This window comes from Centroberyx affinis, unplaced genomic scaffold (genome assembly GCF_046629955.1).
Source record: "Centroberyx affinis isolate AG114_WGS23_722 - 3 ecotype Tasmania unplaced genomic scaffold, CSIRO-AGI_Caff_v1 ptg002929l_1, whole genome shotgun sequence".
Taxonomy (NCBI): Eukaryota; Metazoa; Chordata; class Actinopteri; order Beryciformes; family Berycidae; genus Centroberyx; species Centroberyx affinis.
In genome coordinates, this window is record NW_027281048.1 from 286,592 (window position 1) to 314,124 (window position 27,533).

At 45.9% G+C, this 27,533-nt stretch overlaps 1 protein-coding gene across 1 annotated transcript in view; it reads left to right on the plus strand.

Moving 5' to 3' along the window:
• LOC139658576 (microtubule-associated serine/threonine-protein kinase 1-like) overlaps positions 1-26,543 on the plus strand; it is a 45,935-nt gene extending 19,392 nt beyond the window's left edge. Inside the window, exons 6-27 of the mRNA XM_071536703.1 lie at positions 2,011-2,171; positions 3,737-3,812; positions 5,746-5,955; positions 6,209-6,319; positions 9,857-9,989; positions 11,370-11,437; positions 11,607-11,683; positions 12,022-12,230; positions 13,413-13,551; positions 13,886-14,018; positions 15,030-15,195; positions 15,868-15,969; positions 16,089-16,211; positions 16,473-16,582; positions 19,395-19,558; positions 21,573-21,817; positions 21,939-22,196; positions 22,304-22,536; positions 22,965-23,087; positions 23,414-23,550; positions 24,083-24,270; positions 24,781-26,543. Coding sequence (XP_071392804.1) covers positions 2,011-2,171; positions 3,737-3,812; positions 5,746-5,955; positions 6,209-6,319; positions 9,857-9,989; positions 11,370-11,437; positions 11,607-11,683; positions 12,022-12,230; positions 13,413-13,551; positions 13,886-14,018; positions 15,030-15,195; positions 15,868-15,969; positions 16,089-16,211; positions 16,473-16,582; positions 19,395-19,558; positions 21,573-21,817; positions 21,939-22,196; positions 22,304-22,536; positions 22,965-23,087; positions 23,414-23,550; positions 24,083-24,270; positions 24,781-26,543 — 4,929 coding nt within the window. The remainder of the gene's footprint in view (positions 1-2,010; positions 2,172-3,736; positions 3,813-5,745; positions 5,956-6,208; positions 6,320-9,856; positions 9,990-11,369; positions 11,438-11,606; positions 11,684-12,021; positions 12,231-13,412; positions 13,552-13,885; positions 14,019-15,029; positions 15,196-15,867; positions 15,970-16,088; positions 16,212-16,472; positions 16,583-19,394; positions 19,559-21,572; positions 21,818-21,938; positions 22,197-22,303; positions 22,537-22,964; positions 23,088-23,413; positions 23,551-24,082; positions 24,271-24,780) is intronic.
• Positions 26,544-27,533: the final 990 nt, after the last annotated feature.

Consider the following 27,533-nt stretch of genomic DNA (forward strand, 5'->3'; position numbering starts at 1 on the left):
CTTTGTACTCCACACTGTCTCAACAGAATACTTGAAAGTACCTTAGCGCAAGTGAACATCTATCCCATGGAAAGCAGGACTAAAAATAACTAATCGGTTGCTAAGATATTATCAACCGGATTTATCTGCTGCTGATGAGTTGGCCTTTCTGAAAAAAAAGGGAGGATGGGCAGTGGAGAAGATATGTAACCAATCTGTAATGCTGCCTCGCAGTCACAAACTGTTACAGGATCTATTCCTCTATCCATCACTGTCTCCCCAGAGAGAGGGAGATGGATGATAAAAGAAAGAGGGAGGAACACAGACAAATACAAAGAGTGTGGGAGGAAGTAAAGCGGTGTTGTGAAGCAGATGGAGAAACGGCAGAATTGTTCACTTGTGTCTGACAGAGAGATGTTTTTGAAGACCGAGACTATCCAGAGAAATGAACACTTTGCCATGGGCCATTTGGTAAATAGTTCATTTGAGAGATGGACCTGGATTTGTAGGGAAGCTCAGGTGGAGGAGAGATTTTGACTCTTAATGCACTCCGTTGTGCCGCACTGAACACCATCCCTTCTCTTCTCTTCCTTCCTTTCCTCTGCCATTTTTCCCCCGCTTCTCACAGTTTGTCTCTTTCGCCAACCATTTCCCATGCACCCCCCGTGCCGCCGCCTCCTCCCGGCGGCACATATCGAGGCGCACACTCATCGATCTCACACGCCGGCGGATGAGGTCGACGCTCTCTTCCCCCCGTCTCCATCACTGCCCCTTTCCTCCTCTCCTCCCTTTTTTTCCTCCTCTTCCCTCCCCTCCGTACAGACGTCAGGTTCCAGCGCTCCCCTGGTTCTTACACGGGCCATTACTCGCTTGATTAGTTACAGCAGGACCCTCGCATACTGAACAGAACAGATGAAAGGAGATGTGTGTGTGTGTGTGTGTGTTTGTGTGTGTGGAGGGGTTACCTAGATGTGAGGCAAATATTTATGCAAAAAAGCAGATATGAGCAGAAAACAGAAAGGGGTGAAAATGGAGGGAAGAGAGGAAGTGGGAAGGAGAAAACCGTACAGGGAAACAAAACTGCTCATAGTGATTGCATGAAAGGAGATTATTGAATATGAAGGGATTTTCCTCATCAGTGAAAACCAACAATGACACATCCCGTCTCCCTCTGTCTCCGGGGGAAGACGTTCTTAATTGATTCTGTTGACTGGACTTCATCATTTCAGCGCGTCCTGCAGCCCACGAGTGGCTCTGAGCTGAACTGAGTTTTCTAATGGATTTCCATAGCAGAAATCATTGTGTGGCCAAAGCCAACCCTGCTGTCCCACTGGGAGATGTGTTCATTAATCCTCCCATTGATCTCGGCTGGTTTTTCCCCGCCGCGCTGCAGAAAAGTCTGTTGTTTAAGAGCGGTGCCGTTAACCCCTCGAGGCAGCGAACACTTAAGCCCGGAGTCGACTTTTACTCGGTGTGACTTTTCTCATTCCCTGCAGGTCTTTTTCCCTCTGATTGTTTTTCAATCTGCATTATTCTGGTTTGCACTCCCACACTCCTTCCTTTTGGATATTTGCCTTGTTTCTCTCCCTCTCATCTCTCCTTTTTCCTTGCTTATCCTTTTAACTTACTTTCTCTTTGTTTCTCCTCCTTCCGCCCACTCACACTGTAGTGCACCTTTTGCTCTCCCTCTAATCTCTTCTCTTCTCTTCTCTTCTCTTCTCTTCTCTTCTCTTCTCTTCTCTTCTCTTCTCTTCTCTTCTCTTCTCCTCTCCTCTCCTCTCCTCTCCTCTCCTCTCCTCTCTTCTCTTCTCTTCTCTTCTCTTCTCTTCTCTGTATGACGGTTACCATATCAGTTGCATATTCTTACTCTGTTGTTTTTGTTGTCCTATCTTTTTTCTATCACTGCCTATTATAAAATGGACTATTGATGTTGCAAGTACAGCCGAGGCTTGTTAAAACCCCCCAAATGGAGAGCAGTTCAGTTTCACTTTCTAACCTCGTCTCTCCCCTCTGTCTCTGGCCTCTCTCCAGTCGTCCAGCTCGTCTCAGGAGCGTCTGCACCAGCTGCCCTTCCAGCCAACCATGGACGAGTTGCACTTCCTCTCCAAGCACTTCGGCAGCACCGAGAGCATCACCGATGACGACGGGGGCCGCCGCTCGCCGCACGTGCGCCCTCGCTCCCGGAGCCTCAGGTCAGAGCGCACGGAGGCCAGGGGGAGAGATGAGGGAGTGTGGGGGGGAAGGACAGTGACAGCTACCTGAGAGCAGCAGCCATATTAAAGGACTATTGTTATGACTGTATCTGTATATTAGCAGGAAGCGACACTTAACCTCTGACCTAGCAGAATTTCGTCACTTAATAACAGTTGAAGGGATACTGTGACATTTTGCTTGTTAAGTAAAACACAGTCATGATTCATCATTCAGACCAGTGATTTAGGCGGGTTTGTTTGTGGCTACTGGTGCCGAATGATTGTCATAAGTGATGCTAACATTGCTAAAAGGGTTGTTGTATACAGTAAGTACTGCCATACATAGTATAACTGAACTGCCAAGGTGGAGATTTTCCCCCAGTGTCTGGTGAAGAAAAATAAACAGACTACAATTCAAAATTTTTGGAGCGTTGATTGACTTCTATGATTCTCAATTCTCTATGGCTGCGTTTAAACAAGAACAGAAAATCAGATTGTCAGCCCTTTTTTTTAAAAAAGTATTTTTTTCAAGGATTTCTAAACAGGGCCAATCAGTTGCTGTGGGGTTTCTACCTCAAAATATCAGATTGAGCCCACAGAGTTCAAAAGATATTTCTTGCTTATGTAAATCTTCCCAATGCTGCATACCATTTTCTTCAAGTGTCTCATCTTCTGCTGGTGTGCTACGTGTTGTTAATGCTTCTGGAGTTACCCTCGGTGTTATTATCGCTGCCCTCCACCCTCCGGTGCTCTGGGCGTCTCCAGAGTGCGACTGTTTCTCCATTAGCCGGGGCCTCCGGGGGGCTCGGCTCCCCACACAGCCCCTTCAACAGCACCTATTACAGCCTCCCTTCTGGATGCAGCGTGCCCTCACTAACCACACACTACACTCATCAGCATTCATTCTTTCATATTAAGCTCCTCAGCGTTTGCTGGCCTAGATAATACCCTATGTCACTGCTCCTATATAGTGGCGCTTCAACATACAGAATGGCCTGTGACCTGCCTCCTTATCGCTATTCACATCGCATTGTACTACCAAGCTAAACTGTAATGCTTTCACCCAGAAAACATTGTTTAATAATATCCTCTCCTTTTCTGAATGTCAAACCAAGCCAGCCTAGTGTGGGTTCTCTCTGCTCTGTTATGTAAAATAGGTGTATTTATATTATTTGGCCCTTTTTCGTGGCTGCAAATAGCTTTTGCCTCTGCTTTGTGTCTGTGTGTGTGTGTGTGTGTGTGTGTGTGACTCTGCTCATGTGTGTGCTTGTTTCTGATGTCTGCACCCATACTTGTGATTGAGGAGCAGAGACGCCACTGGATCCATTAGAGAGACGGAGCGCACTGAATTTCTGATTGGACGATTAGCATAATGCACAGACAGGATGGACAGATGCGGGGAAGCTGCGAATTATTCCTGCATTCAAGTGAAAAATGCAGAATTGAATCTCTCTTTCTCTCTCTCTCTCTCTTTCCTCCCTTCCCTGTCTGTTTTGCTTTTCTTTCATTTTCTCTGCCAGTCTTATATCTTACGCTCCTTCTCTCCTGTGTTTGTCTCTCTGCAGCCCGGGGCGCTCTCCATCCTGCTATGACAATGAAATAGTGATGATGAACCATGTCTACAAAGAGCGCTTCCCCAAGGTCAGCCTCGCACAAACAAACGCACAGGTGTACACTGTGCGTCTGTACACACACACACACACACACACACACACACACACACACACACACACACATCCAAACACACAATGACCTTTTTAGGCACACCTTGCTAGTACCAGGTCGGACCCCCTCTTGCCGCCAGAAGAGTGTAAATTATTCAAGGCCTGGATTCGGCGACATCCTGGAAATGTTCCACCGGGTTCTCGGGATCGTCTGCTGACTCAATAGCTTTATACAGTTCCTGCTGATTTTTTTGGCAGCACTTCCATACTGCGAACATCCCTAAGGTGCTCTATTGGGTTGAGTTCTGGGGACTGTGCAGGCCATTGGAGTAAACTAAAGTCACTGTCATGTTCCTGGAGCCATGTTGAGATGTTTGTACATTTTCCCTATGGATGCATCCATTTGAAAAAAGGTCGACTATGGCGATGAGGGGATGCAGCTGGTCAGCAACAATGTTTAGGTTCGTTGTGGCATTCAAATGACGCTCCATAAGCGGCCGAATGTGTGCAAAGAAAACCTCCCACACATCATTACACCACCGCCGCCAATCTGTGCTGTTGACATCAGGCAGGATGGATCCACAGACTCATGCAGTTTCCACAAAATTCTGACTGTAAATCAGCACGTGGAAATAGAAACCGTGATTTGTCGGGACAGGCAACATTTTTCCACTCGTCAGTAGTTCAGGTTTGGTGATCAAGTGCCCACTGTGGCCTCATCTTCCTCTTCTTATCTGACATGAGGGAAACTCAGCATGGTCTTCTGCTGCTGTAGCCCATCAACTCAAAGGTTTGATGAGTTGTGTGTTCTGCACACCACTGTTGTACTAATATGTCATTTATATACTTCTGGCCCTCCTGTTAGCTTGAATGAGTCTCGCCATTCTCCTCTAACCTCTCTTATCGACAAGCCATTTTCGCTCACAGGGCTGCCATCGTCTGGATTTATTTTGTTTTCTGCACCGTTTTTGGTAAACTCCGGACACTGTAGTGTGTGAAAATGCCTGGAGGTGTGTTGTTTCAGCTATTCAACTCAGTGTATAGAGGAGCGAGCTGTTTGTGTACATGGGTAGGTGATAAATAAAGTAATAAAGAGACCGCTGGGTGTGTGTCATCCCAGATGCAGGTGTGTACAGACTGCAACACCACCATGTATTCTTTCTCTGACAGTGATGCATTGTGAAGCAGTGCTAACCACAGCACTATGAATGAAGGCCCAACATGGCTAGATCCACACCGTCATCATGATGAGAATAATTTGCAGCAGCATACCCAAAATAGCTCCACAAACAAAGCCCGAAGCGGTGTAGTTTGTCTCGGACAGCGTGCCGTACCAGCACTGACCTGTGCGGATGTGATGTCCGATAACAGCGACTTACATCCCTGGAGGCGCCTGCGGAAAGAGTGCCAACATAATGGATACTAATTTCTGATGATGTCACATTGTAAATTTCACACTGTAGAGGTGGTACAAAAGAAAGCATGGCAGTGATCACAAATCAGATGGATATCCAACTTTGTTAGCAGCCTTTGGTCTGTGCTGTGTTCTTGCCTAAAGACGATTTGACTGCTGTTCTGTGATCATTGTAATGTTTCAATGACTTCTGCAGGTCTTGTCCTACCCAACATATTACATGTCCAGATTATTGAACTCAATTTGATGAAAAGTGTTGTAGCTGATGTCATTATCACCTGAAAATGAATGATTATCTTTGTCAAATGAGTTAGAAATAAAACTACTATGAATAAGACATGGGAAATTCAGACTTTATCCAAAATGTTACCCTTATTTTCAAGACCAATTTCTTGAAATCTGTTAGGTGATAGATAGGTGATGTCATTACCCTCTCAAGACCGTTCGGACAGCATGACAGGATTAGGCTGTTCACCGCTGTCTCGTCCTCGACCAGGCCACAGCTCAGATGGAGGAGCGGCTGGCAGAGTTCATCCAGAGCTACTCCCCGGAGAGCGTTCTGCCGCTGGCCGACGGGGTCCTCAGCTTCATCCACCACCAGATAGCTGAGCTGTCCCGGGACTGCCTAACCAAGTCGCGCGAGGGCCTCATTACTACCGTCTACTTCTGCGAGCTGCAGGAGAACCTGGAGAAGCTGATGCATGACGTGAGTTGTGACACACTCGTGCGGGTTCACACATATTGAGGTGTACAGGAATGCAAGCAGGGTTTGTTTTTTTGCCTCAGTTTAAATATCACACCTCCCCCGGCTTGGTATGACAGGCAGTGATTGCCTGTCATTGAACAGAAGTTCAATGTTTTAGCTGACAGGCTCTTCTCTGTCTTCTCTCCCCCTACCCTCTGTCTCTCTCTCTCTCTCTCTCTCTCTCTCTCTCTCTCTCTCTCTCTCTCTCCCTCAGGCCTATGAGCGCTCAGAGAGCTCGGAGAGCTCGGAGCTCACCTTCGTCACCGAGCTGGTCAAAAAGCTCTTCATCATCATATCTCGTCCAGCCAGGCTCCTGGAGTGTTTGGTGAGTTCCATCCCACTATCTGATGCTGCAGCTAGGATTCTGTAAAACAGTGAGACAAAATGCAGAATCCAGGCTCCAAATCCAATCAGGGACACTCAATGCATGCTGATAAGGATACACCAAATGAGCATTTATTGAATCAAGTGACAAAGAGTTTTTCCTTTTTCAGTCTGACTGAGTATGGTCTTCTCCATCTGCCGGGAGGGACTCCTGTCCTCCCACATGGAGGCGGAGGGTTGGCTCCTTTGCACTGAAATGACAAGAAAGTGGGGCAGGCTTTGTACTGTGCATTTAATGTGAAGTGATGAGATGCAGGTCTGCTAAATTGAGTGTCACTGCTAGAAGTTGCGCTATCACTCTGAAAAGGGATAACAGATCTGTGGCTTTCTTTGTCTTTTTTCTTTCACTTGTTGTTTTCCTTGTACTTGTTCATTCTTTTAAGGGCCGACTGCAACTGTGTTAGTGACCATTTAGTGATCAGTCAGCATCTTTTGTTTTGTTTCTGCACTTTCATTGGAATTCCAAGGTCCAACATGGGGACGACTTACATTTTCGAATGCATATGCCTAGTAATGTGCAGCGGTTTTTTCAGGTATAACTACTTTCCCCCTTCCGGATTCTTAATACATGAAAACATGTGAGATGTGGTATAGATAGTACTGTATATGCAGCAGAGGTCATGGTTTACTTCAAGCTGTGTCATCAAATTCATCAGCCAGACACACTACACATCTCTGCTGCAGCACACTATATGCTGATCGCCTCGGGATATTTTTCCAACTAAACACGAAACCGTAAAATATTCCCTCCACCCCCGCTCCTTGCCAGTCTTCCCAGCAGCATATCGAATCAGCTGGGAGCCGTGTCCTTGCCGTGTTGATGCGTACATAACTCACCCCAACTCACTTAGTGATAACAAGCCTCTCTGTGTACGGCCGTACCTGGATTTCGACTCACTGATTGATGGCCTCCCGTGTCCGTCATTGGCATGGTCCCGCCCCCCAACCCCCCCCCCCCGGCTCATCTTTCCGTTGCCAAGGCGACCGACGGAAGAGGTCGATAGGGTCAGGCAGGATGCGGAGGGGACTTTAGATCCTCATGGCAGTTAGGTGAGGAGAGGGAGAGCGCGCGCGCGCCACACACACACACACACACACACACACACACACACACACACACACACACACACACACACACACACAAACACAGACAGACACCGTTGTTGCCCATGCCTATAGAGTTCATTTAGCATTCAAGTCAGTTGCAAGGTCTGATTTGGTGAAAATGTCACAGACACAGTCGGAAGGCCGTTAGCCGCAAGAATATTATCCTGGAGCAGAGCCGGCTATCAGAGAGGAGGTTTATTCCTCCTCTCCTCTCCTCTCTCTCTCCTCTCTCTCTCTCTCTCTTCCCTGGTCTAGGCGAGCCGATATGAGAGAACAGGGGAGGAAGGAAATGATCCTGGCTGCCCCAGGCTTTGCTTTCTAATCAAAATGTTATTCCACCAACAGGAATGAAACAGAATCCCACAGGACAGCACAAAAGGCTGTTTCATCGGAAGAAGGATGTTTTTAGGAAAGCAATTTAAAGTTAGGAGTGTATTAGCAGTGATTGTGTTTGTTTGACAAGCCCATAGCTGCATTGGATTATGTGTTTTCGGCAGGGGAAAGTAAATTCTAGTTTTATGATTATTAGTCGTGAACACCTTTGGAATTAATTTGATGCATTTATGTGGTGGTACAGCATATACCATGAAATCTGTCAACGGTCATGGACTTGTTCAACATCCCTTTGTCACTGCAACAACCTAGTGTTCATTAGATGTCAATGAGCATGGGTCATTTTCTGTAAACCCAGTCAGTATTACTTCAAATAATCGGAAATCAATCCTTCTTTTATAACCTTTCCTTGGACTCTCCTGGAAGTGTATCGGCACCAGGGAAATGTTGCAAGGGAAAAGAAAAACATTGCTTGGTCTTTGTAATCCAACACATCTGATCTTCCAGTGTTAATAAGTGTTGATTATGCAGTGACAGTTATTTTGAAGTCTCATTGGAGAGTTGATGGTGTGGACTTCTATAAACAGCGGCATCATGTTGATTTTTACACTCTCAGAATTAAATTAGCACTGTTGCTGGGAAATACACTCCAAGAACATACAGTTGTGAGAAAAAGTTTGTGAACCATTGGGAATTACCTGGAGTCACAATAATAGATAAACACAATCTGAATAAACAAATGACACACACGCATGTTTTTATTGAAGATACTGTTGAAGCATTCACAGTCTTGGATGGAAAAAGAATGTGAACCTTTAGATTTAGGAACTGGTAGAAACTCTATAACAGAAATAACCTCAACCAAACGTTTCCTGTAGCCGCTGAACAGACTGGCACAACAGTTAAGAGTTATTCTGGACCATTGCTCTTTGCAGAATATTTTCAGTTCATTGATATTTTTGGGATGTCTTGCATGAACAGCTCACTTCAGGTCATGGTGCAGCATTTCGATGGACATAAGGTCAGGACTCTGATTTGGCCATTCCAAAATGCTAATTTCAGTTCATCAGTTTAAGCCCTTGTGTTGTAGATTTACATTTTTCCTGATATAATTTGTAATTCGTTGATCCCTCAATGACTGCAAGCTGCCGCAATCCATGATGCTCCCTTCACCATGGTTCATAGCTTGGATGAGGATCTGGTGTTGTAGTAGTTTCTTCTGTGGTATGCTTGCCTTGAACACCACTGTCCCACCACATGTTTTTCTTATTGTGGACTTGTGAAAACAGGCGTTGACATCAGATCCTTAGATCCTTAGCTGTTAATCTAGACTTCTTTGTCACCACCTTGAGATTGGTATGCCGCTCTTTGCAGTGGTCTTTGCAGGACGTCCAGTCCTAGGGAGAGTAGCAACAGCGCTGAATTTCTTCTATTTGTTCCATTAATCTGCCTGACTGTTGACTGATGGAGTCTTTACAGATGCTCTTGTAGCCCTTTCCGGCATTATGCACTTCAACAGATGAAGTCCTCTTAAATCTCTTTTGATCAGCGCATGTTTCACCTCAACAGATGTCTGCTGTGAAAAGCAGATTAGGAACCAAACTTTGTGGAAAGCGCACCTCTAACCCATATCTGAATGTCAGCACATTAATTGGAATATCTGACTCTAATTACCCCCTTTCATAGAAGTCATTATCCTTGAGGTTCACATACTTTTTTCAACCCAGACTGCGAATGTCTAAACAATGTCTTCAATAAAGACATTGACAGGTTGTGTTTATCTATTGTAATGACTTAGATCAGACCACATTTTAGGAGCAATCAATGCAGAAATCCATGTAATTCCAAGCTTTTTCTCAGAACTGTATTTGATCCCCTCCTTCCACCAGCTCAAACCAGTCAGTATATTTCATACTGTAAAGCTACAAGTTGGAAGTATATACTGTTCAACCCAGTCAGTGGAGTTCATAGAGCTTTAAGGTGCAGCTGTATTGAACACATCTTGAGCATCTCAACCTCTTTCCTCCCCCGATGCCAGGAGTTCAACCCAGAGGAGTTCTACCATCTCCTGGAGGCAGCGGAGGACCACGCCAAGGAGGGACAACTCATGAAGACGGACATCCCTCGCTACATTATCAGCCAGCTGGGGCTGACCAGGGACCCACTGGAAGGTGAGAGAGATGGGGAGGAAGGAAAGAAGTGTGGGTGGACAGAAGAAAAGAAAGAAATTGGCAGAATTATGATATGCTTCAGGGTTTATTGTATGTATGTAACTTTAATTGGGAATATGTAAACACTAGACAGTGAGAAAGTGCATTAGTTACTATTTCAAGTGCTGTGTGAAAACTGCACTGTGAAAAGCTCTCAGACAGACATTGTTGGCTGCCTGTAGACATGAAAACAAAAATAGCCCGATTGGTATTTGCAGACTGAGAAATCAGCAGTGTTATTGTATTGCATTTAAAACAAACAAAAAAACTCACACTGTATCTGCTGATCGGCTGTATTGGATGTTCAGGCTGAGGACATTTATTGAGATGCAGATTGTCGACTGGCTGGCTCATTTACTGGCTGGCTGTGCAGTGGCATCGCTGTCTTTCATTAATCATCGTGGCTCAAACTCGGCCCCCGAACTCACGGCTCTAATTCACATCTGCTCAACCCGTCCCGGTCTAATCCATCAAGAGCTGTTCATTAGCTGATGGGGTAAATGGCCCGGAATGACGGTTCACAATAAGCTGCTGCAGTTTTGTCTCTGAATTCAGGAGAAATATGGCTCTGCTGGGTCTTTCACAGTTAATCTCTGTTAACAATGTGGCACTTTACACCCTGATCTGGCACTTTGTATTGCACACTGTCATACATAGACACACACATGCATAAACACACGCATGCATGCATACATACACATCCACACATATTCATACACACTTTCACACTATCTCATTTGTTCTGTTGGTTCCCCAGAGACACTGTTGACAAGATCAGTTGTTTTCACATAACTTTAACGCTCAGACAAAAGCCGGCGGAATGTTAACAACAGCCATTTCTTAGTTTTTCTCTCCTTGGCTCATTGACATTTAGGTTTCATGAAGTTCACGCTCAGAGCATGGCTTCATAACCCTTCCCAGAGTTAGTAATCGTTAAATTATTTCCCCGCTTCGACAAAACAGAACTATAATCAGTGCGTTTGAGCAGCTGTCGCGTACAAGAGAGCAGGAGCGCTGCAAACAGGCTGCCAAGACTTCTCAAGGAGAGAGCAAGTACAAAGTGAGGGGGAGGGAGGGCTGAAGGAGGAAAGAAAAATTAATAGGGAGAAGCTATTTTAATTCTCCTGTTTTTCTTTTGCTGTGATGTGACGCTTTTGGCCCCTTCGGCTATTTTGAAATTGTGAATAGCTGTTTTGTAAAAGATGTTTGAGCAAAGTGCAAATTCAATTTTATCTCCTCGGAGCGGTGTTGTAAGGCGAAGCGCTTCGGTGTGAGAAATATGTCTTTTTTGTTTTCATTCTGACACCGGGTTCGCTTGTTAATGATCGCGTTCCCCGACAGACATCGTGAGCCTCGACAGCTACGACAGTGAGGGTCCGCACACCCCGGAGACCGATGACTCAGCAGAGGTGAGGCACAAACAAACACACAGTCATGCGTGCAGACATAAGTGTACATGTACACACAACCACCAAAATCAACCAATAATCCAGGACACTTGAGAATATCACTGAATTTAAACCACTTCTATGTTGATTTCAATTTTATAATTCCTCAACATGTTGCTTATTTAACCAGGGAAAAGGGAGAGCCATCAAGCCCCCAAGTGAAGGAGACTTCCAGACCATCAAGCTGATTAGCAATGGAGCATACGGGTAAGCAGTGGATTGAAATCTAAGTAAGCGCTCAGATGTATATAAACCCCTTTAAATCTTAGTATCCACTCAGCCATATTGTATTAAATCCATGTCTAAAAGTAGATAGAAGCCTTTCTTGCAAGCCCTTTTTGCTGCAAACTCTTACATACTATAGTGTTTCATCCCTCTTATCCCCTCTTTTTGCTCTCCTTTTTTTGATCTTCCCATACCACAAAATGATCCGACCTCTGACTCCTCTTTCTCACCCTGCCGTCTTTCCTCCGTACCCCTTTTTGGCCGCCGCCACTCCTCTCAATTTCTCCCTTTTTGCCTCTCCTTCCTCTCCTCCCCCCTAGTGCCGTCTACCTGGTGCGCCACAGGGAGACACGTCAGCGTTTCGCCATGAAGAAGATCAACAAGCAGAACCTGATCCTGAGGAACCAGATCCAGCAGGCCTTCGTGGAGCGGGACATCCTCACCTTCGCCGAGAACCCCTTCGTCGTCTCCATGTTCTGCTCCTTCGAGACGCGGCGCCACCTCTGCATGGTCATGGAATACGTTGAGGGTAAGTCTGTTTAAGTCTGGGTAAGTTTTTTTTTTTTTTTGGTCTTTTCCTGTGCTGTTTGTCCTTTCTGGATCCCCCATGACAGGTTTGGATTGTGTCTGGGACGTGCCAGGTGTCTGAGGATTGGCTGGATCATGTTACTGTCTTGTTTAGAAAATAACAACAACACTTTTGACCCTTTTCTCCCTGACTCCTATTTCCTGACCTAGCACTTCTCCACCATCCACGATCATTCTCAGGACACAGGAGTATTTAGTTACATCTGTTGTCTGGGTGCTGCGGCTCTCACCCTTGCACTCCTTACTATTGGTTGCTTGCAGTCTAGGAGTTTATAAGCTTATTCCAGTTTTGCACTCATTGCAAGTTATCCTGAGTGTCAGCTTAATGATAAAAATGTAAATGTAAGTGATGTTATTATCTTTTTTGTCCTTGTTAGGCCCTCCATAACACATGTGACAGTATCAGATAAATGAAAGCAATATGGTGGAATGGAAAGAGAGCGATTGCCTACACTTAGCTGTCTTCGATCTTCAGAAGGGCAGATGAGATTGAACAACTCTTATTTCACTATCGCAACGATACCCAGAAAGTCAAACGACTCGCATCAAAGTGCCTCGTCTGGCCATAGTGGTAGATGCCGAAAAACAAGGTCAGTTGTTTCACACTGCTGCTCAAGCCCAATTCATCTTCCTCCCTAGCTGTGCTGAATTTCCTGGAGGGCAGCTCGGTCACGGCCCTGATAGCTGCAGCGTTTCTTATTCTGGCTGTTAGTGCGCAGACACACTCAGGCATGAAGGATAGTTGTGTGTGTCAGTGACTCATCCATGATGACACTGCCAAACATGGATTAGTGGCAGCCAAGGTGGATGACAAGTCAAAAAGATGAATAAACACATATGCACTGAATTTGCTCATGCACAGGCACAGGGTACTTGATGCTGGTGGGAATGATATTATTATGCATCATATATTATCATAATATTATTCTGCCTCAGCAGAGGATCAAATCCTATCTTGTCATCCTCCGGACTTGGTGTGCTGCAATCCATCCTCGCTGTCTGTATCGTTTCCATCAAATCATGTCTCCAACAAGGACACTGTCCACTCTTGTCAAAATAATAGAAATAGCAAATTCCACTCACATTTGAGGCATAACCAGTAGCTGTCCCTATGTTTTCTCAGGAGGTGATTGTGCCACTCTGCTGAAGAACATTGGGGCTCTACCTGTGGAGCTGGCAAGGATGTACTTTGCTGAGACTGTTCTAGCCTTGGAGTACCTGCACAACTATGGCATCGTCCATAGAGACCTCAAACCTGACAAGTGAGTGTTTTCCCCTCCGGCGGTGAGGAAGATGTAGTGACTATTACTGAAAATAAGAAGTTGGGTTAAATTTATCTGTACAATACTTTCTGTAATATAAAGGGATTCCTCTGTATTACATCATTTTAAGCTTTGAAGCACAGTGACATACATGGGGACACTAATGGTGAAACATAACAATGTCTGTATGATTAGGCTGCCTTAAGGGCCACATATTCCATGATATACAGATCTTATTGATCTTATCTTATTATTTTATTCTTAATTTGCCTATTAACCTATTAACCTATTAACCTATTAACCTATTAACTGCCTGTTGTCTCTCTCCACATAGTCTACTGATCACCTCCATGGGCCACATCAAGCTGACCGACTTTGGCTTGTCCAAGATGGGCCTGATGAGCCTTACCACCAACCTGTACGAGGGACACATAGAGAAGGATGCCAGGGAGTTCCTGGATAAACAGGTACAGTAGCTGTAGCCTACCAACCTTGACCAATAGGACGGATCACTCTCGCTTTTTATATTATTTACTCTGTGTTAGAAATAACTTCAGATGTGGCTGAAGTCACATGGAGTGTGCTTGCTTAGGCCCATCCCTCCCAAAAGAACAATCCCACTTGAATGATGCAAAGCAGGTTAAATCAGAAGATAGGATGCACAGTGGGATAAACAGGCGCTGGCATTCAAATTCTGTTGCTCTCCCCCAGCCACGCATGCAAACAAGCCAAGTCATCCTGCAAAACCGATAATCTCCAAATGAAGACACAAGGCATTATAATGCTTCCTGTGCAGTCTGAATCAGTGAATCATTAATGCTCTCCATCTCCATCACAGTCCCATTTTGCAATTACAGTTATTGTTTACGCTCTGAATTAAGCTAGTCATAATTAATCAGATTGGCCCATGTGTCCTGCAGCCATTCTGGGGAGCGGCAGGCATCTGTTTGGTTGTCGGTAATCAGCTCACATCTGCAGATGAAACAGACCAGGGCTTCGCTTTCATGTTCTAGTGGAGATTCTGATTAGGAAAGCATTTCTCATTCAGTCAGTAATGATGTCGGCTGTGTAAGACAGTAGCCATATGAACGTGCACATGTGCAACACACACACACACACACACACGAACTCTGCAGAACAGCATACTATTACTGTATTTCTGATTATTAGGATGATCCCCTGAACATGTCATCAGTGTTGAATATGTAAGAGAGAGACAGAGCAGAGAAGACGAGCTGATGGCAAATACTGTACATGCCTATTAACAGATCTGGTGTTTAGGCTTGGGCCGATATCGCAATATTTCATGAATATCGCAATATTGTTTGTGATGTTGAATATCGCAGAACACATTATTATTGATAGCCTAGATTTGATGTAATTTAAAGGAAGTAAAATAAAACACCAAACATCTTTCTTTCTTTCTTTCTTTCTTTCTTTCTTCTCTCCTCACCCCCCCTCCTCTCTCCGTCCCCCAGGTGTGTGGTACTCCAGAGTACATTGCCCCAGAGGTGATTCTGCGTCAGGGCTATGGGAAGCCGGTGGACTGGTGGGCCATGGGCATCATCCTGTACGAGTTCCTGGTGGGCTGCGTGCCTTTCTTCGGAGACACTCCTGAGGAGCTGTTTGGACAGGTCATCACAGGTGAGGAGAGGGGCAGCTACATCATTAAAAGATTAAAAGAGTGTCAAAAGGTCTAAGTATTACATTTCCACTATTTTCTGTGGGGATTTCTTGTACGTTTACAACAAGAGGGACATTTTGTGTTTCTTTTTGTTGGAAACAAACCACAAAAGTTTGGTGTTGATTGAGGGTGTTTCATCATATTGGGTTGCATGGTGAGAGAGGCAAAATTTCTTAATGGATAAATTATTTTAAAACATTTATTTACATGAATTTTTCAGTACATACTTGGCTAACTTAAAAGTTGGGACCACTTAAAAATTCTCCGCCCCAAATTTATTCTCCTTTTTTAACCCTGGCCTGCAGAAGCTTTACAAGTAGGCAAGATAGTTTTAGTTCAGTTTTAGTTTTTTCTTTTATAAATTCTAGTTATTTTTATTTACATTTATAACAATGTTTTTTAATACGTAGTTTTCATCTAATAGTTTTCTCCAAACAGTCTAGTTTTCTTCCATTTCCATACATACATCTTTTTTCCCTGTTCACATTGTGGGTAGTAACGACAATTTCGCACTAATCTGGGCTGAAAAATATCGGCCATGGATTTGTCGTCTTCAAAAACTTCAAAGTGAGAGAATGCCTCTCCTCCTCCTCTCTCTGACCCTGTACCCTTTCTGCTTTGTCTCCAACCAGATGACATCGTGTGGCCAGACGGCGATGAAGCCTTGCCTGCGGACGCCCAGGCGCTCATCTCCACCCTGCTGCAGACCAACCCCCTCATGAGGCTGGGCACAGGTACTGTCCTCTGACACCGGGAACTCTCCCTCATCCCAACTGGGACTGTTAACCTACTTGTCCAGGTGTGTTTTAATGAGGCGCTGACAGGTTGTGTTGTGTGTCCTCCGGGCCGCCAGGCGGAGCGTTCGAGGTGAAGCAGCACCCGTTCTTCACCGAGCTGGACTGGAACAGCTTGCTGAGACAGAAGGCCGAGTTCATCCCTCACCTGGAGTCAGAGGAGGACACCAGCTACTTTGATAGTGAGTGTGTGTGTGTGTGTGTGTGTGTGTGTGTGTGTGTGTGTGTGTGTGCGTGCGTGTGTGAAGTACAGCAATTACATCGATGTTGTGGAATAGATTTGAATAATTTACTATCGGCGTTGCATTCAGAAATGTACGTTTTGAGTTGAACTGATGTCTCGTATATTTTATTTCCTCTCTCTCTCTCTCTCTCTCTCTCTCTCTCTCTCTCTCTCTCTCTCTCTCTCTCCCTCCCCCCCCCCTCTCCCCCCTCCCCCCCAGCCCGTTCAGACCGTTACCGCCACATCAACGCGTACGACGAGGATGACACCAACGACGACGAGCCAGTGGAGATCAGACAGTTCTCCTCCTGCTCTCCTCGCTTCAGCAAGGTCAGCCTTCATCTCTCTACCACCCTCTCCTCTTTCCCCCTCTCTCTCTCTCTCTCTCTCTCTCTCTCTCTCTGCCACTTCTTATTCTGTTTTCCCCTTTTTTTCTCTCTGTCTCTCTCTTTCTCCCTCTCACTGTGTCATGCTGTTATTATTTCTGTCAAACTCCTTTTTTTCTTCTCACCCCATGATGACTGAAATGGGTATAGCGCACTCATCTTGGCACTTCAGATTCTTTGGCAGAATTAGATGAGGAAGGGGGAAAAGAGTCCCGGACAGACAAAGTGAGGTCATACAGTACAGCGAGTCGGGACTGGAGGCAGGATTCGGGTCTCAGCTATGGACAGGTATCATGTGTGGGGTTCAGAAAGTAATTGGGGTGTTGTAACCATAACAACATGCTTCCTTATCCCTCTTCTCTCCATTTTCTATTTTAAGGCGTCTGGGGGTCCATGTACCTTTCATGTCAGAGCCTTTTTTCCCTCTACCTGTCCACCTGTGATGTGTTTCTAATGACCCCCGGCTAACTTTACTTTCATCCCTCTTTCTTTTTCTAGGTCCGCTCTTTCCATTGTCCGCTCTCATTTATTTCATTCTGATTCTGGTTTGGCTCTCTTCCTCTGTCTCTCTCAGTGTGTCGGCGTGTTCTCTCTGTCACACTTTCCCTCTTGGGTGGGATTTTCTCACCTCATGGTGTCTTTTCTGTGTTGACATCCTTTTCTCTCTCTCTCTCCCTCCCTCTCTCTTCCCATCTGCCTTCCTCCTGTCTGTCACCTGGTCCATCCTCTTATGTCTGGACTATAAAGTAGTAGAAGGAGCTCTTCAGTAAATGGAAGGTGCCTCATTGAGGGGCCAGTTTCAATTATAGTGGAGGTGAAGAGGGCTGCTGAGTGGCTCTGCTGTAGGAGAGCAGGCCAGCAAAGACCTTTTGCTTCTCAGGGATACACACGCAAAATGAGGTGTACAGTAAACACACACATGCACACGCTTGAAGTAGCATTTATGCAGGCATGAGAAAGTATATTAGGCACACACACACATACACACACACACTCGCACTTAAGCTCACAGATAGTTTTTTGAGAGGCACTTCAGGTTTTCTTTGAAGTGAACATGTGTACACATTCAAATCCTTTACTTGACGGCTTATTACTACAGTACAAGAGGGAGCATCAAGTGATTAGAACAACAAAGTGATAAAAAATGTAAGATTAAAAAAACCACAGAAAGATGCAAATTAAATTTTGTGCAGGTGAGATAAAAAACAACAACACAGGGCTTGAAACAAAATATCACCAAACCAAAAAAGAAAGAAAAAAATAAACAAATGGCATGTGAATAATCAAACAGTGCTTGAAGCAGCTTTGCCTAACGCCTTAGTAAAATACTGCTTCAAATGTTGATAACATTAAACCCTTGGGCAATCAGATATTTAATAAATGAAATATACTTGTGAATGTGTTCTGGCTGTTAATCTTACTGGTTTTGTGCTGTAGAAGAAAGCTGAGTCTTTCTGTCGGAGCTGATACTTGTTTCCATGGTGCGCTGCTGAATAATCTTTAAGCTTCCCTTAACGGAGCTGCTGTTCGGCTGCACTCCCCCACACAGCTCCGCTTCCCTATCTCATCCTGCACATAATAAGCCCCTGTCAGAATAACTGTGTGTATGTGTTTGTGTGTGTTTGTGTGCAAGTCCGCGCTCACATACATGGTGAAACACACAAGCTGCACTTCAGTGTAGTAGGTGTAATCAATTCTGTTGCTCTCTATATGTTTTGCCATGTAAAGGTCACACGGATGATGCTGGGAGACTATGGGAGTTTATTATCCTTCTCTGAAGACACATAGTGGGCAGCTGGAGATACTGCTGATAGTAAGACACTCAGTGGGCAGCTGTGGATACTAATAGAAGCAAGCTATTTAGTTTATTCTATTGCATGTCTGCTTCATTAGATAGTAAACAGAGAGATGAAAGATGGGAGAAGGAGGAAGATATAACATGCGACAAGAGGGAATATAATGTGTGAGCTATAACATACCAGGAACATGATGTCTTTGTGCCCCAACATTACATAGTTTACACAGATTGTGGAGTCATCTTTCCAAAAAAAAAAATTAAAACCAGTGCTCCCCAGGGCTTTAATAAAATCCAAATATTATACATTTTCACTGAATTTAACTATTAACTAAGGGTAATTGATTCAGAACATATCTGACCCAACGATGTACAAATGGTCACTTTCCCATACTGGTGTAGCTTTGATCTGACCTATATGGTTCGTCCGCAAAGCAAAATATCATTTGACATTTTCACTTTTTGACATTTACTCCTACATAGGAATTCAGGCGCAGTCCACCTTCACTATTACCTAATCTTGGAACAATGGTGATATGGGTTTTTGAAGGCCAATACTAATAAGGATTCAGAATTGTATTCTTTTCAGGGTAGAAAAGCCTGTGGAACAGTAGTTGGACCATCAAGTGACACTAAAACTCTCCATGGAAACCTAGACTAATTAAATTCTTTTAGGTGGGTCAGCAGCTTCTAAAGGCAGAGTGAGGCAGGTTTTATTGTAGGTTTTACAGGCTGCAACCCCTAAACCTGGTAGAGTAGAATCATAGCCTCACTTCCATCATATACTGTATATATCATCATATACCCAATTTTTATTAAAAAGCCAATATCGGCCTGATATATCCACAAACCTTTATATATATCTCTCTAACTCTATGTAGGACCTGCTCTCACCGTATTCAGGATTCTTCCCTAGCTCTTAATACAAAATGTCTGTTGGTCTGACTGTGTCCCCCTGCAGGTGTACAGCAGCATGGAACATCTTTCTCAGCTGGAGCAGAAAGCGACGACATCTGTGACCCGTCGGGAGCACAAGGGCCCACGGGAGGACAAGGTGGCCAAGAGGGAGAGCCTGGGCAGCTTCAGCATGAGGGACAAGAGTTGGAGGACCGGCTCCCCTGAGATGTGAGTGGTGGGCAGGGTTGAATGTGTGTGAGTGAGTGAGGAGGAGGGGTGTGTGAGAGGGAGGGTCATGATTTCTGTGTGTTTGTGTGTGTGTTGGAAGAGATGGGGGGGGGGGTTATATAGGGGTGTGACGATTCAATCAAACAATGATACAATTCGATTTCAGTTGTTTCAGCAATAATTGCACATATGTAAACCTTACACCAAGGTACTTGTTCAAAGCATTACATTTATTTTCAAGGCAAAACTTAAAGCTTCAAATGACAACAGCTCAGTGTGTCAATAGAATATTTTCAACAACTTGTTCTATTCTGCACCCTTTCCCCCTTATATTAAAAAAAAAAACCCTTAGATATTAATAGACATTAATTGATCCCACCTTTTCAAACCAACTTGGCTTTCTAACTTCAAATGCTTTTTTACACCCCTAGTGTCATGTATGCTTCTATCTATCTGTGAGGAAACAGACAATTGTGTGTGTGTGTGTGTGTGTGTGTGTGTGTGTGTGTGTGCGTGCGTGCGTGCGTGCATGCGTGCGTGCGTGCGTGCGTGCGTGAGTGAGTGAGTGTGGACCTAAAATAGGGCTGGGGGTGTTTAGAAGGTGTTTTCTGAAGGTTTTTCCTCTCTCTTTCAACAGCTTAGCTGTCATCTCGCAGTATGAATGAATAAGTGCTTTCTGTCTCACTGACACCATCTTTGTCACGCCTTCTGTAAAAAGAGCTTTGTGAGAGAGTTCACACTCACTTTGAGTCAACAATAGGCAGTGACTGCCACCTCTCCAAAGTTTGGAAACTTGGAAAGTGTATAAGTGACATGGATTGCCAGGATAATATGTTTCACAGAAACCCTGCGTGATCTGATGTGTCAAATTATTCTTTTTTTCATAATTTGCTATGAGTTACAACAAATGAGTCTGCTTTTACAAACTCAAATCCAGTGCACAAAGGTCTATTGTGATTAGCAGTAGGAGAAGAGGTATTCTTCATCTCACATCCCCTAAAATTGAATTTCTATATTATGTTACTGATGGCAAAAGTGACTGCTTATCCGCTCTCTTTCATTCATCGATGATGGATTATGCAGATTAGAATGATATAACAAAGGAGAGTGTTTTCCCATTTAGTTACATAAAAGGCTTATTACCGGTAATTGTAGGAGTACTGAATAGAGGTGGTACAATACTATTTGTACCCCATAAATGTGAGGTTGCTGCATTACACTTATTAGCTGACACTCTACCTCTGTTATAGGAAACATCTGTCTGATTCTTTTATCAGTGTAGCCTATCTACATGGATAGTGGTTTATACATATTGGATTTAAAAGAAAAAAAGAAAGACAGAGAAAAGAGACTTTGTATTGCCTTACATCAAGGGTTTTCACTTTTGAGCCCACCCAAATGAAAAATGTATTCTCACCCTGCAGACCCGGCTTCATTAAAACATAATTCTACTCCATTGCTAGTCTTGTCATGCGGCAGCCCAACAGTGGCAGGCCGGCAGCCTGCTGGGTCCTGACCATATACTATTACACAAATGATTTTTCTCCCTCCTTCACTTGAGTCTTTTACACGGTCAATGAATTTGTGCCGGTGGAACATATAACAAAAACATATCACCATTACCTCATGACTCCATTTTGCCGCCGTCTTTAGAAAGCGTCTGTCAGGCGTTGAGTCCCTCTGCATTAATAATGGATTCAAAAATGGAAGAAGTGAACTCCCAATTTATGTATTATCTTACATTCTGGATTTTCACTCCTTTCTTGTAAAGCAGGAATCATCTCATCTCCCTCCTGCTATGATTCATTTGAACAATGGATAATAACAGATAGAAGTTTAAGAAATAATAAAAACATACATTGTTTCTATTAGCTTATGACTGTGTTTCCATGTCCATCTTTTGTAGGAATCATCTCTCTTTTTGGACAGGGGATTATCACACATAGGAGTTATAAGAAATAATAAAAGTCATTGTTTCTATTCCCTTACATGTTTCTGTTCCCGTCTGCTGCAGGAAGCGTCTGTCTTGCTCAGAGTCTCTCTACATGGAAGGGGACTCCAGCCCGCCGCTCGGGGCTCGCCGCCGCTTCTCGGCCCTGATGGACACGCATCGCTTCGCCTCGCCGCTGGAGGGCGAGCCGGACCTCCTGTCCCGCCAGACCCCCGTCAAGGCCCGCGGGACCTCGCTGGACGGGGCCAACGTCCCGTCGCCCAGCCTGCTGGAGCAGAGGACCGGTCTGAAAGAGGCCAACGGAGCAGGTGGGGGGAAGGAAGCCTATAAATACCTCATTAGACTGGGAGTCAGTGGGCAGTAACGTTGTCATTTTCACCTCTAAATGCCACTCAAATATCGACAATTTCCGCATTACTTTCTCCACAGACAAGCCCCCTAGGCCAGGAGACGCAGCAGGAGTCGCCATGGCCGCCGCCGCGTCGTCGCCGGTCCCCGTGGCGACCGGTCGTGACGTGGTGACTCCTCTGTACGACCCCCTGGGGCCACGGGCCACCAACGACCTGGTCCTCCGCCGGGCGCGCCACCAGCATCTGTCCGGGGACAGCGAGAAACGCAACTCCAGACCTGGCAACAAGGTCATCAAGTCAGCCTCCGCCACCGCGCTTTCTGTTATCATACCAGCGGGTGAGAGGCGCCAGAAGAGAACAGTTTGATTGTCCGGATTCCTTTCAGAGATATTCATTTGAAGCACATCTTTTTTTTCTCTCTCCTCCTTCTCTCCCTCCCTCCAGTGGAGCAGCACGGCGGCTTCTCCCCGCTGGCCAGCCCCATGTCTCCCCGCTCGTTCTCCTCCAACCCCTCGTCCCGTGACTCCTCCCCCAGTAGAGACTTCTGCCCGGCGGTCAGCGTGCTGCGCTCCCCCATCACCATCCATCGCTCCGGGAAGAAGTACGGCTTCACCCTCAGGGCCATCAGGGTCTACATCGGAGACAGCGACGTCTACAGCGTGCATCACATCGTTTGGGTGAGAAAGTCGTATAGGAGTCATATGCATAGTTGTGGGTTGCTAGTATGTGTCGCTTTGTATTTGTGAGTGAGTGTTTTATAGTGTGGTGGAAAAATAGCTTTATACAGAGATCAATGAACTCAAACGAATGGGACTGAATGTTCAAGAGGGGATGATTGATCTCAGTGGTAAATTTCATCTGTGAAAAATTATTTCTCTACCCTGTTTCAGTTTTTCTATATTGATGGACCTTCAGTAGTATCACAAATAGTAAAGAGAAAAGTATTTGTCCTTCCCTCTAATCTATGATATTATACAAACAAAAGTTCAGGCTCATCTCAGGTTAGAGTCTTGGTTCTCTGGTTTCTAGTGAATTCTGAAATTTGATTGGTATTCTGCTGTAATAACACTCGAATGTTATGCGTGTGTCTCCTCTCTAATGGCAGCATGTGGAGGACGGAGGCCCCGCCCAGGAAGCTGGCCTGTGTGCTGGTGACCTCATCACCCATGTCAACGGAGAGTCTGTCCACGGCCTGGTCCACACTGAAGTGGTCGAACTCATCCTCAAGGTAGGGATCATCAGGCCTCTATTCAGAGTAGGTCAGTATCTCTCTGCAAGGCGCCACTCAGGCGTCTATTCATAGCTGTCTGTCTCAAGGGAAGACCAGTCAGGCACCTGAACAAAGTGCTGCAGCTCTCACTCGGCTGTTATTGTAATGGCTGCCAAATCATACCACAAACACATGAGTTCTTCCTTAATTAATCTCCACAAATAGAAGTGACATGATTCTTGGTCAATTTATGGTAGGTAAATAACAACTTAGACTGTGTATATATATAAATATCGGTGTAGAAAGCATAATTGTCATTGATTGTGATTGATGTGCCCATGCAGAGTGGGAACAAGGTGACAGTGACCACCACGCCTTTCGAGAACACCTCCATCAAAGTGGGTCCTGCCCGCAAAGCCAGCTATAAGTGTAAGATGGCTCGACGCAACAAGAGGACCATTGGCAAGGACGGCCAGGACAGGTGGGAGCTCACACAACCACACAGCTGCAATAACAACATAAATGATGATTTAACAGGTCTCATTTCACATGAAGAGAGCTCAAATGTCAAAAAGCCTTTCAAATAGTAATAGGGAGTGTGTCTTTTCACAGAAGGGATGGGATGATATGCTTATCTTACTTGATATGGGGTTCACGGTTCGATAAAACCACAATACAATGTAATAAATAAAAGACAACAAAGTATGACTGTGCAGAATTAATTTCTGAGACTCAAATCTTTCTAGCAAAAGCATTGCTTGGCTTGGCTTGGCATGGCTTGCTAGAATGTAAACAACAATTTAAAAATCCCATTACAAAGTGTAAACAATATAATATCAATGGTGAGTTTGTTGTAATGAGCAAGCTGTCTCATTTGTTATTACTGTAGCAGAATAAAATGGACTAGTTTATACATGGAATAACGTGTATTATATATTATAATTATATGTCCCTACATTTCATACCATCCTTTCTTTCCCATGCTCTGTTTTCATTCTCTCTCCCTCCTGCAGTAAGAAGCGTAGCTCCTTGTTCCGTAAGATCACGAAGCAGTCCAACCTGCTCCACACCAGCCGCAGCCTGTCCTCTCTGAACCGCTCTCTGTCCTCCAGTGAGAGTCTGCCTGGCTCCCCGACCCACAGCCTGTCCGCCCGCTCCCCCACACAGGGCTACCGCTCCACTCCCGAGTCCTCATACCTGGGTATGTGCTGGACCTGAACTCCTACATAACTGACAGCCCCACCCCTCTCTCCCCCTCCTGGCCTGTAATTGACACAGATAAAAAAAAGTCACATTTTCAGAATAGAGACGTTTAATTTAATTAGAGCAGAGATCCAACAGAAAGGCCTAGTGAAGAGGTTAATATATCACAATGCAAAAAACTGTATAATTCCTTTGTTCCAAAACAGAGTATGGGCTGGAAAGTGAATTTTGTAAGCCAGAAATCTCAGCACCTGGTGAAGTAATCGTTGAGTCATTGGTATTGATCAACAACGCTATCAACCCCCACAGATATATTATGGACATGCACTATGGGACAGTAAAAATTGTACTTACTGCCCCTTTAAATATGAATGATGCAAATCAATACTACCAAACCATAGCCTATAAAGCTAACACTCACATTAAGGTCAAATCAGAATGTGCATTAGACTCTTGAGTCTGTATCTGGACTGATCTCGTCTTCCTCCTGCTCTCTGTGTTCTTCCAGGCGCTTCCTCCCAGAGCAGCTCCCCGGCCTCCAGCACTCCTAACTCCCCCGCCGCCTCCCAGCACATGAGGCCCAGCTCCCTGCACGGCCTCTCCCCTAAACTCCACCGCCAGTACCGCTCCGCCCGCTGCAAGTCCGCCGGTAACATCCCCCTGTCCCCGCTGGCCCACACCCCCTCCCCCACCCAGTCCTCTCCTCCGCCCTTGCCGGGCCACACCGTGGGGAGCTCCAACACCACCCAGACCTTCCCCGCCAAGCTCCACTCCTCGCCGCCGGTGGTCCGTCCCAGGCCCAAGAGCGCCGAGCCGCCCCGCTCGCCCCTCCTCAAGCGGGTGCAGTCGGCGGAGAAGCTGGGCTCGCCTCTGACCCAGTCCAGCTCTACAGGAGGACTGGGGGGTCCGCTAAGGAAGCACAGCCTGGAGGTGCAGCACTCCGACTACCGCAAAGACGCCTTCCTCTGTGAGGTGGGGCTCCAGAGCCTGCTGGAGACCGAGGGGGAAAATCTGCCTCCGAACCCCCCGTCCCTGGCTTCCTCCCCAGCCTCACCGTCTGCCTCGACCGCCCCGGAGACTGGTGTGCTGAAGCCTGTGAGGAGACTAGGGAGACAGGAGTCGCCGCTTAGCAGGGAAGCGCTGCTGGCCGGGAGAGAGAGGGGGAAGGAGAGGGAGAGAGAAAGGGAGAGAGAGAAAGAGAGGGAGAGCAGGACAGCTACAATCCCAGAGAGATCTCCAAGTCGAATTGGTGCCACAGAGATCCCATCATCCTTAACTAGAAAACCTCTAACAAGTGAGTTGTCCTTGAGCTCCCAGGCTGGCCAAAGCTCCAGACTACAGTCCCCAAGTACAGAAGCCACTAAAATTACAACTCCTAGCACCCCTACCAGAACATCAGGAAGTCTTGGTGGTCTGAGGGGGCCTGAGAAGAGCCCCCAGGGCCAGGCAGACTTCCCTCCTAAACAACAAGACCACAGGGCAGGCAGGAGTATGTTTTCTAATACTAAAGATCCCCAGGAGCAGCTAGGGGGCAGAAGTGAACCAAAGCAGGAAGGAGACAGCAGGAGTCCCGGTAGGCCTAGCTCACCCAGTGGCGCCTTAGGCAAGGGTGCTGCTCAGACTCCAGATAAATGCGTTGGCATGGGCACAGTGACAGGAGGGCTTCTGAGCATGAGCAAAACCTTTAAACCATCAGGTATGGGGGACAGCCTGAGAAAGAGCGGGGCCGAGAGCAACAACTTGAGGACTTCAGACCTGGGCTCCAAAAGCCCCAAACTCCCAGCCAGAGTTCTGGCACCCGTCGTCCCCCCCCACGGCCAGCCCCTCTCCCTGGGCAAGGTGAGGCAGGGACTCGCGTCCGTCAACTGCTACCGAGGCACCCTGGACTGGGAGGACAAGTGTCGGCTGGAGGTGGTGGAGGAGCACTCGCCCTCCCCCTCTCCCTCCCCTACCGCTGTCACCCCCTCCCTCTGCGGACCCTCCCTCTGTAAGTCCCGCCCCGTCTCCCCCGGCGACAAGACAAGCTTCGTCAGCCAGCTGACCACCGTGGCCAAAAACGTTCTGGGGCCAATGAAGCTGGGCTCTCAGGAGGGGGCCAGGAGCAAAGACCAGCAGCCTAAGGCAACGGAGGAAAAGCAGGGAGGCTCAGCAGGAAAGTTTGAGACTTCTTCTGGGGGCCGAGCGGCTGCTGGGGTGGCGGTGGTGACCCAGGGTCCTGCCAGCTCACAGCTAGAGAAGGCTGCAACAGGTAGCGGCCCCCCAAAAATGTGACCCCATGGCGTCCCAAAGGGGGAATTTAGGAAATGAGATGCCTTTTTTGGAAAGAACAATGCAACAAAAGTCAAGCACTTAAAAACAATGTACATTCCAATTTCAGAGTATATCAAATATGGTATTTATTGATTCCAATTATTGACTGACTCTAATTTAAATTCAGGAGTGGGAAAAGATCTACTGTAAAGGTGCATTTATTGTTGATTTTCTATTATAAAGTATCTATTTAATAAGAGGACTCTTCATGTAATGTAGAACTCTAAATCAGATGTATATGTGTGTGGGTCTGTGTGAATGCATGTCATATGGTATGTACTGTACATGTATAATAGGTACAAAACGGTCAAAAAGTGCTTTACCGATCAAAACATGCTGAATACTGTGAATACCAAATCCAGTCACTCTATTTTGTATCTCAACCAGCCCTTTCTTATTTTCCTGTTTGTCAAACACAAGCCAATGAAACGGAGGATAAACTGAGGCACAATCAAATCATAACATTCACATAAAACAACACCAATGACACGCGCAACATCTGTTTGGCTACAGCGGGTAAGCAAACAACGAGATGATTAAGCTAATTTATTCTCCATCCAGCAGTTTACTTTCCATGAGTTGATTTGCATAGTCAGACAAAGCCAGACCAGGCATTCTGTCAGTGGATGTCACATCAAGCACTGTCCGGCTCACTCTGTTAGTCGCGGGGGACGTGAGGGAGTGTGTGTGTGTGTGTGTGTGTGTGTTGTGGGAGGGTGGGGGTTGGGGGGGGCACCTTGGGTCTATTTCTGGTGGCTCTTGAAGGCTGTGTCCCGTTGCAGGGGAAAGCGGGGTTGACAGAGCTCAGGCTCAGCCTTATCTCTGCTTCACAGGAGGGCCGCCACAGCCCTGCTCTCCCTCCGCCTCCGACTGCAGCCTACACACACACACACACACGCGCACACACACACAGCCACAGTAGCACTGTCAGCAGCTGATTTTCATGCATTT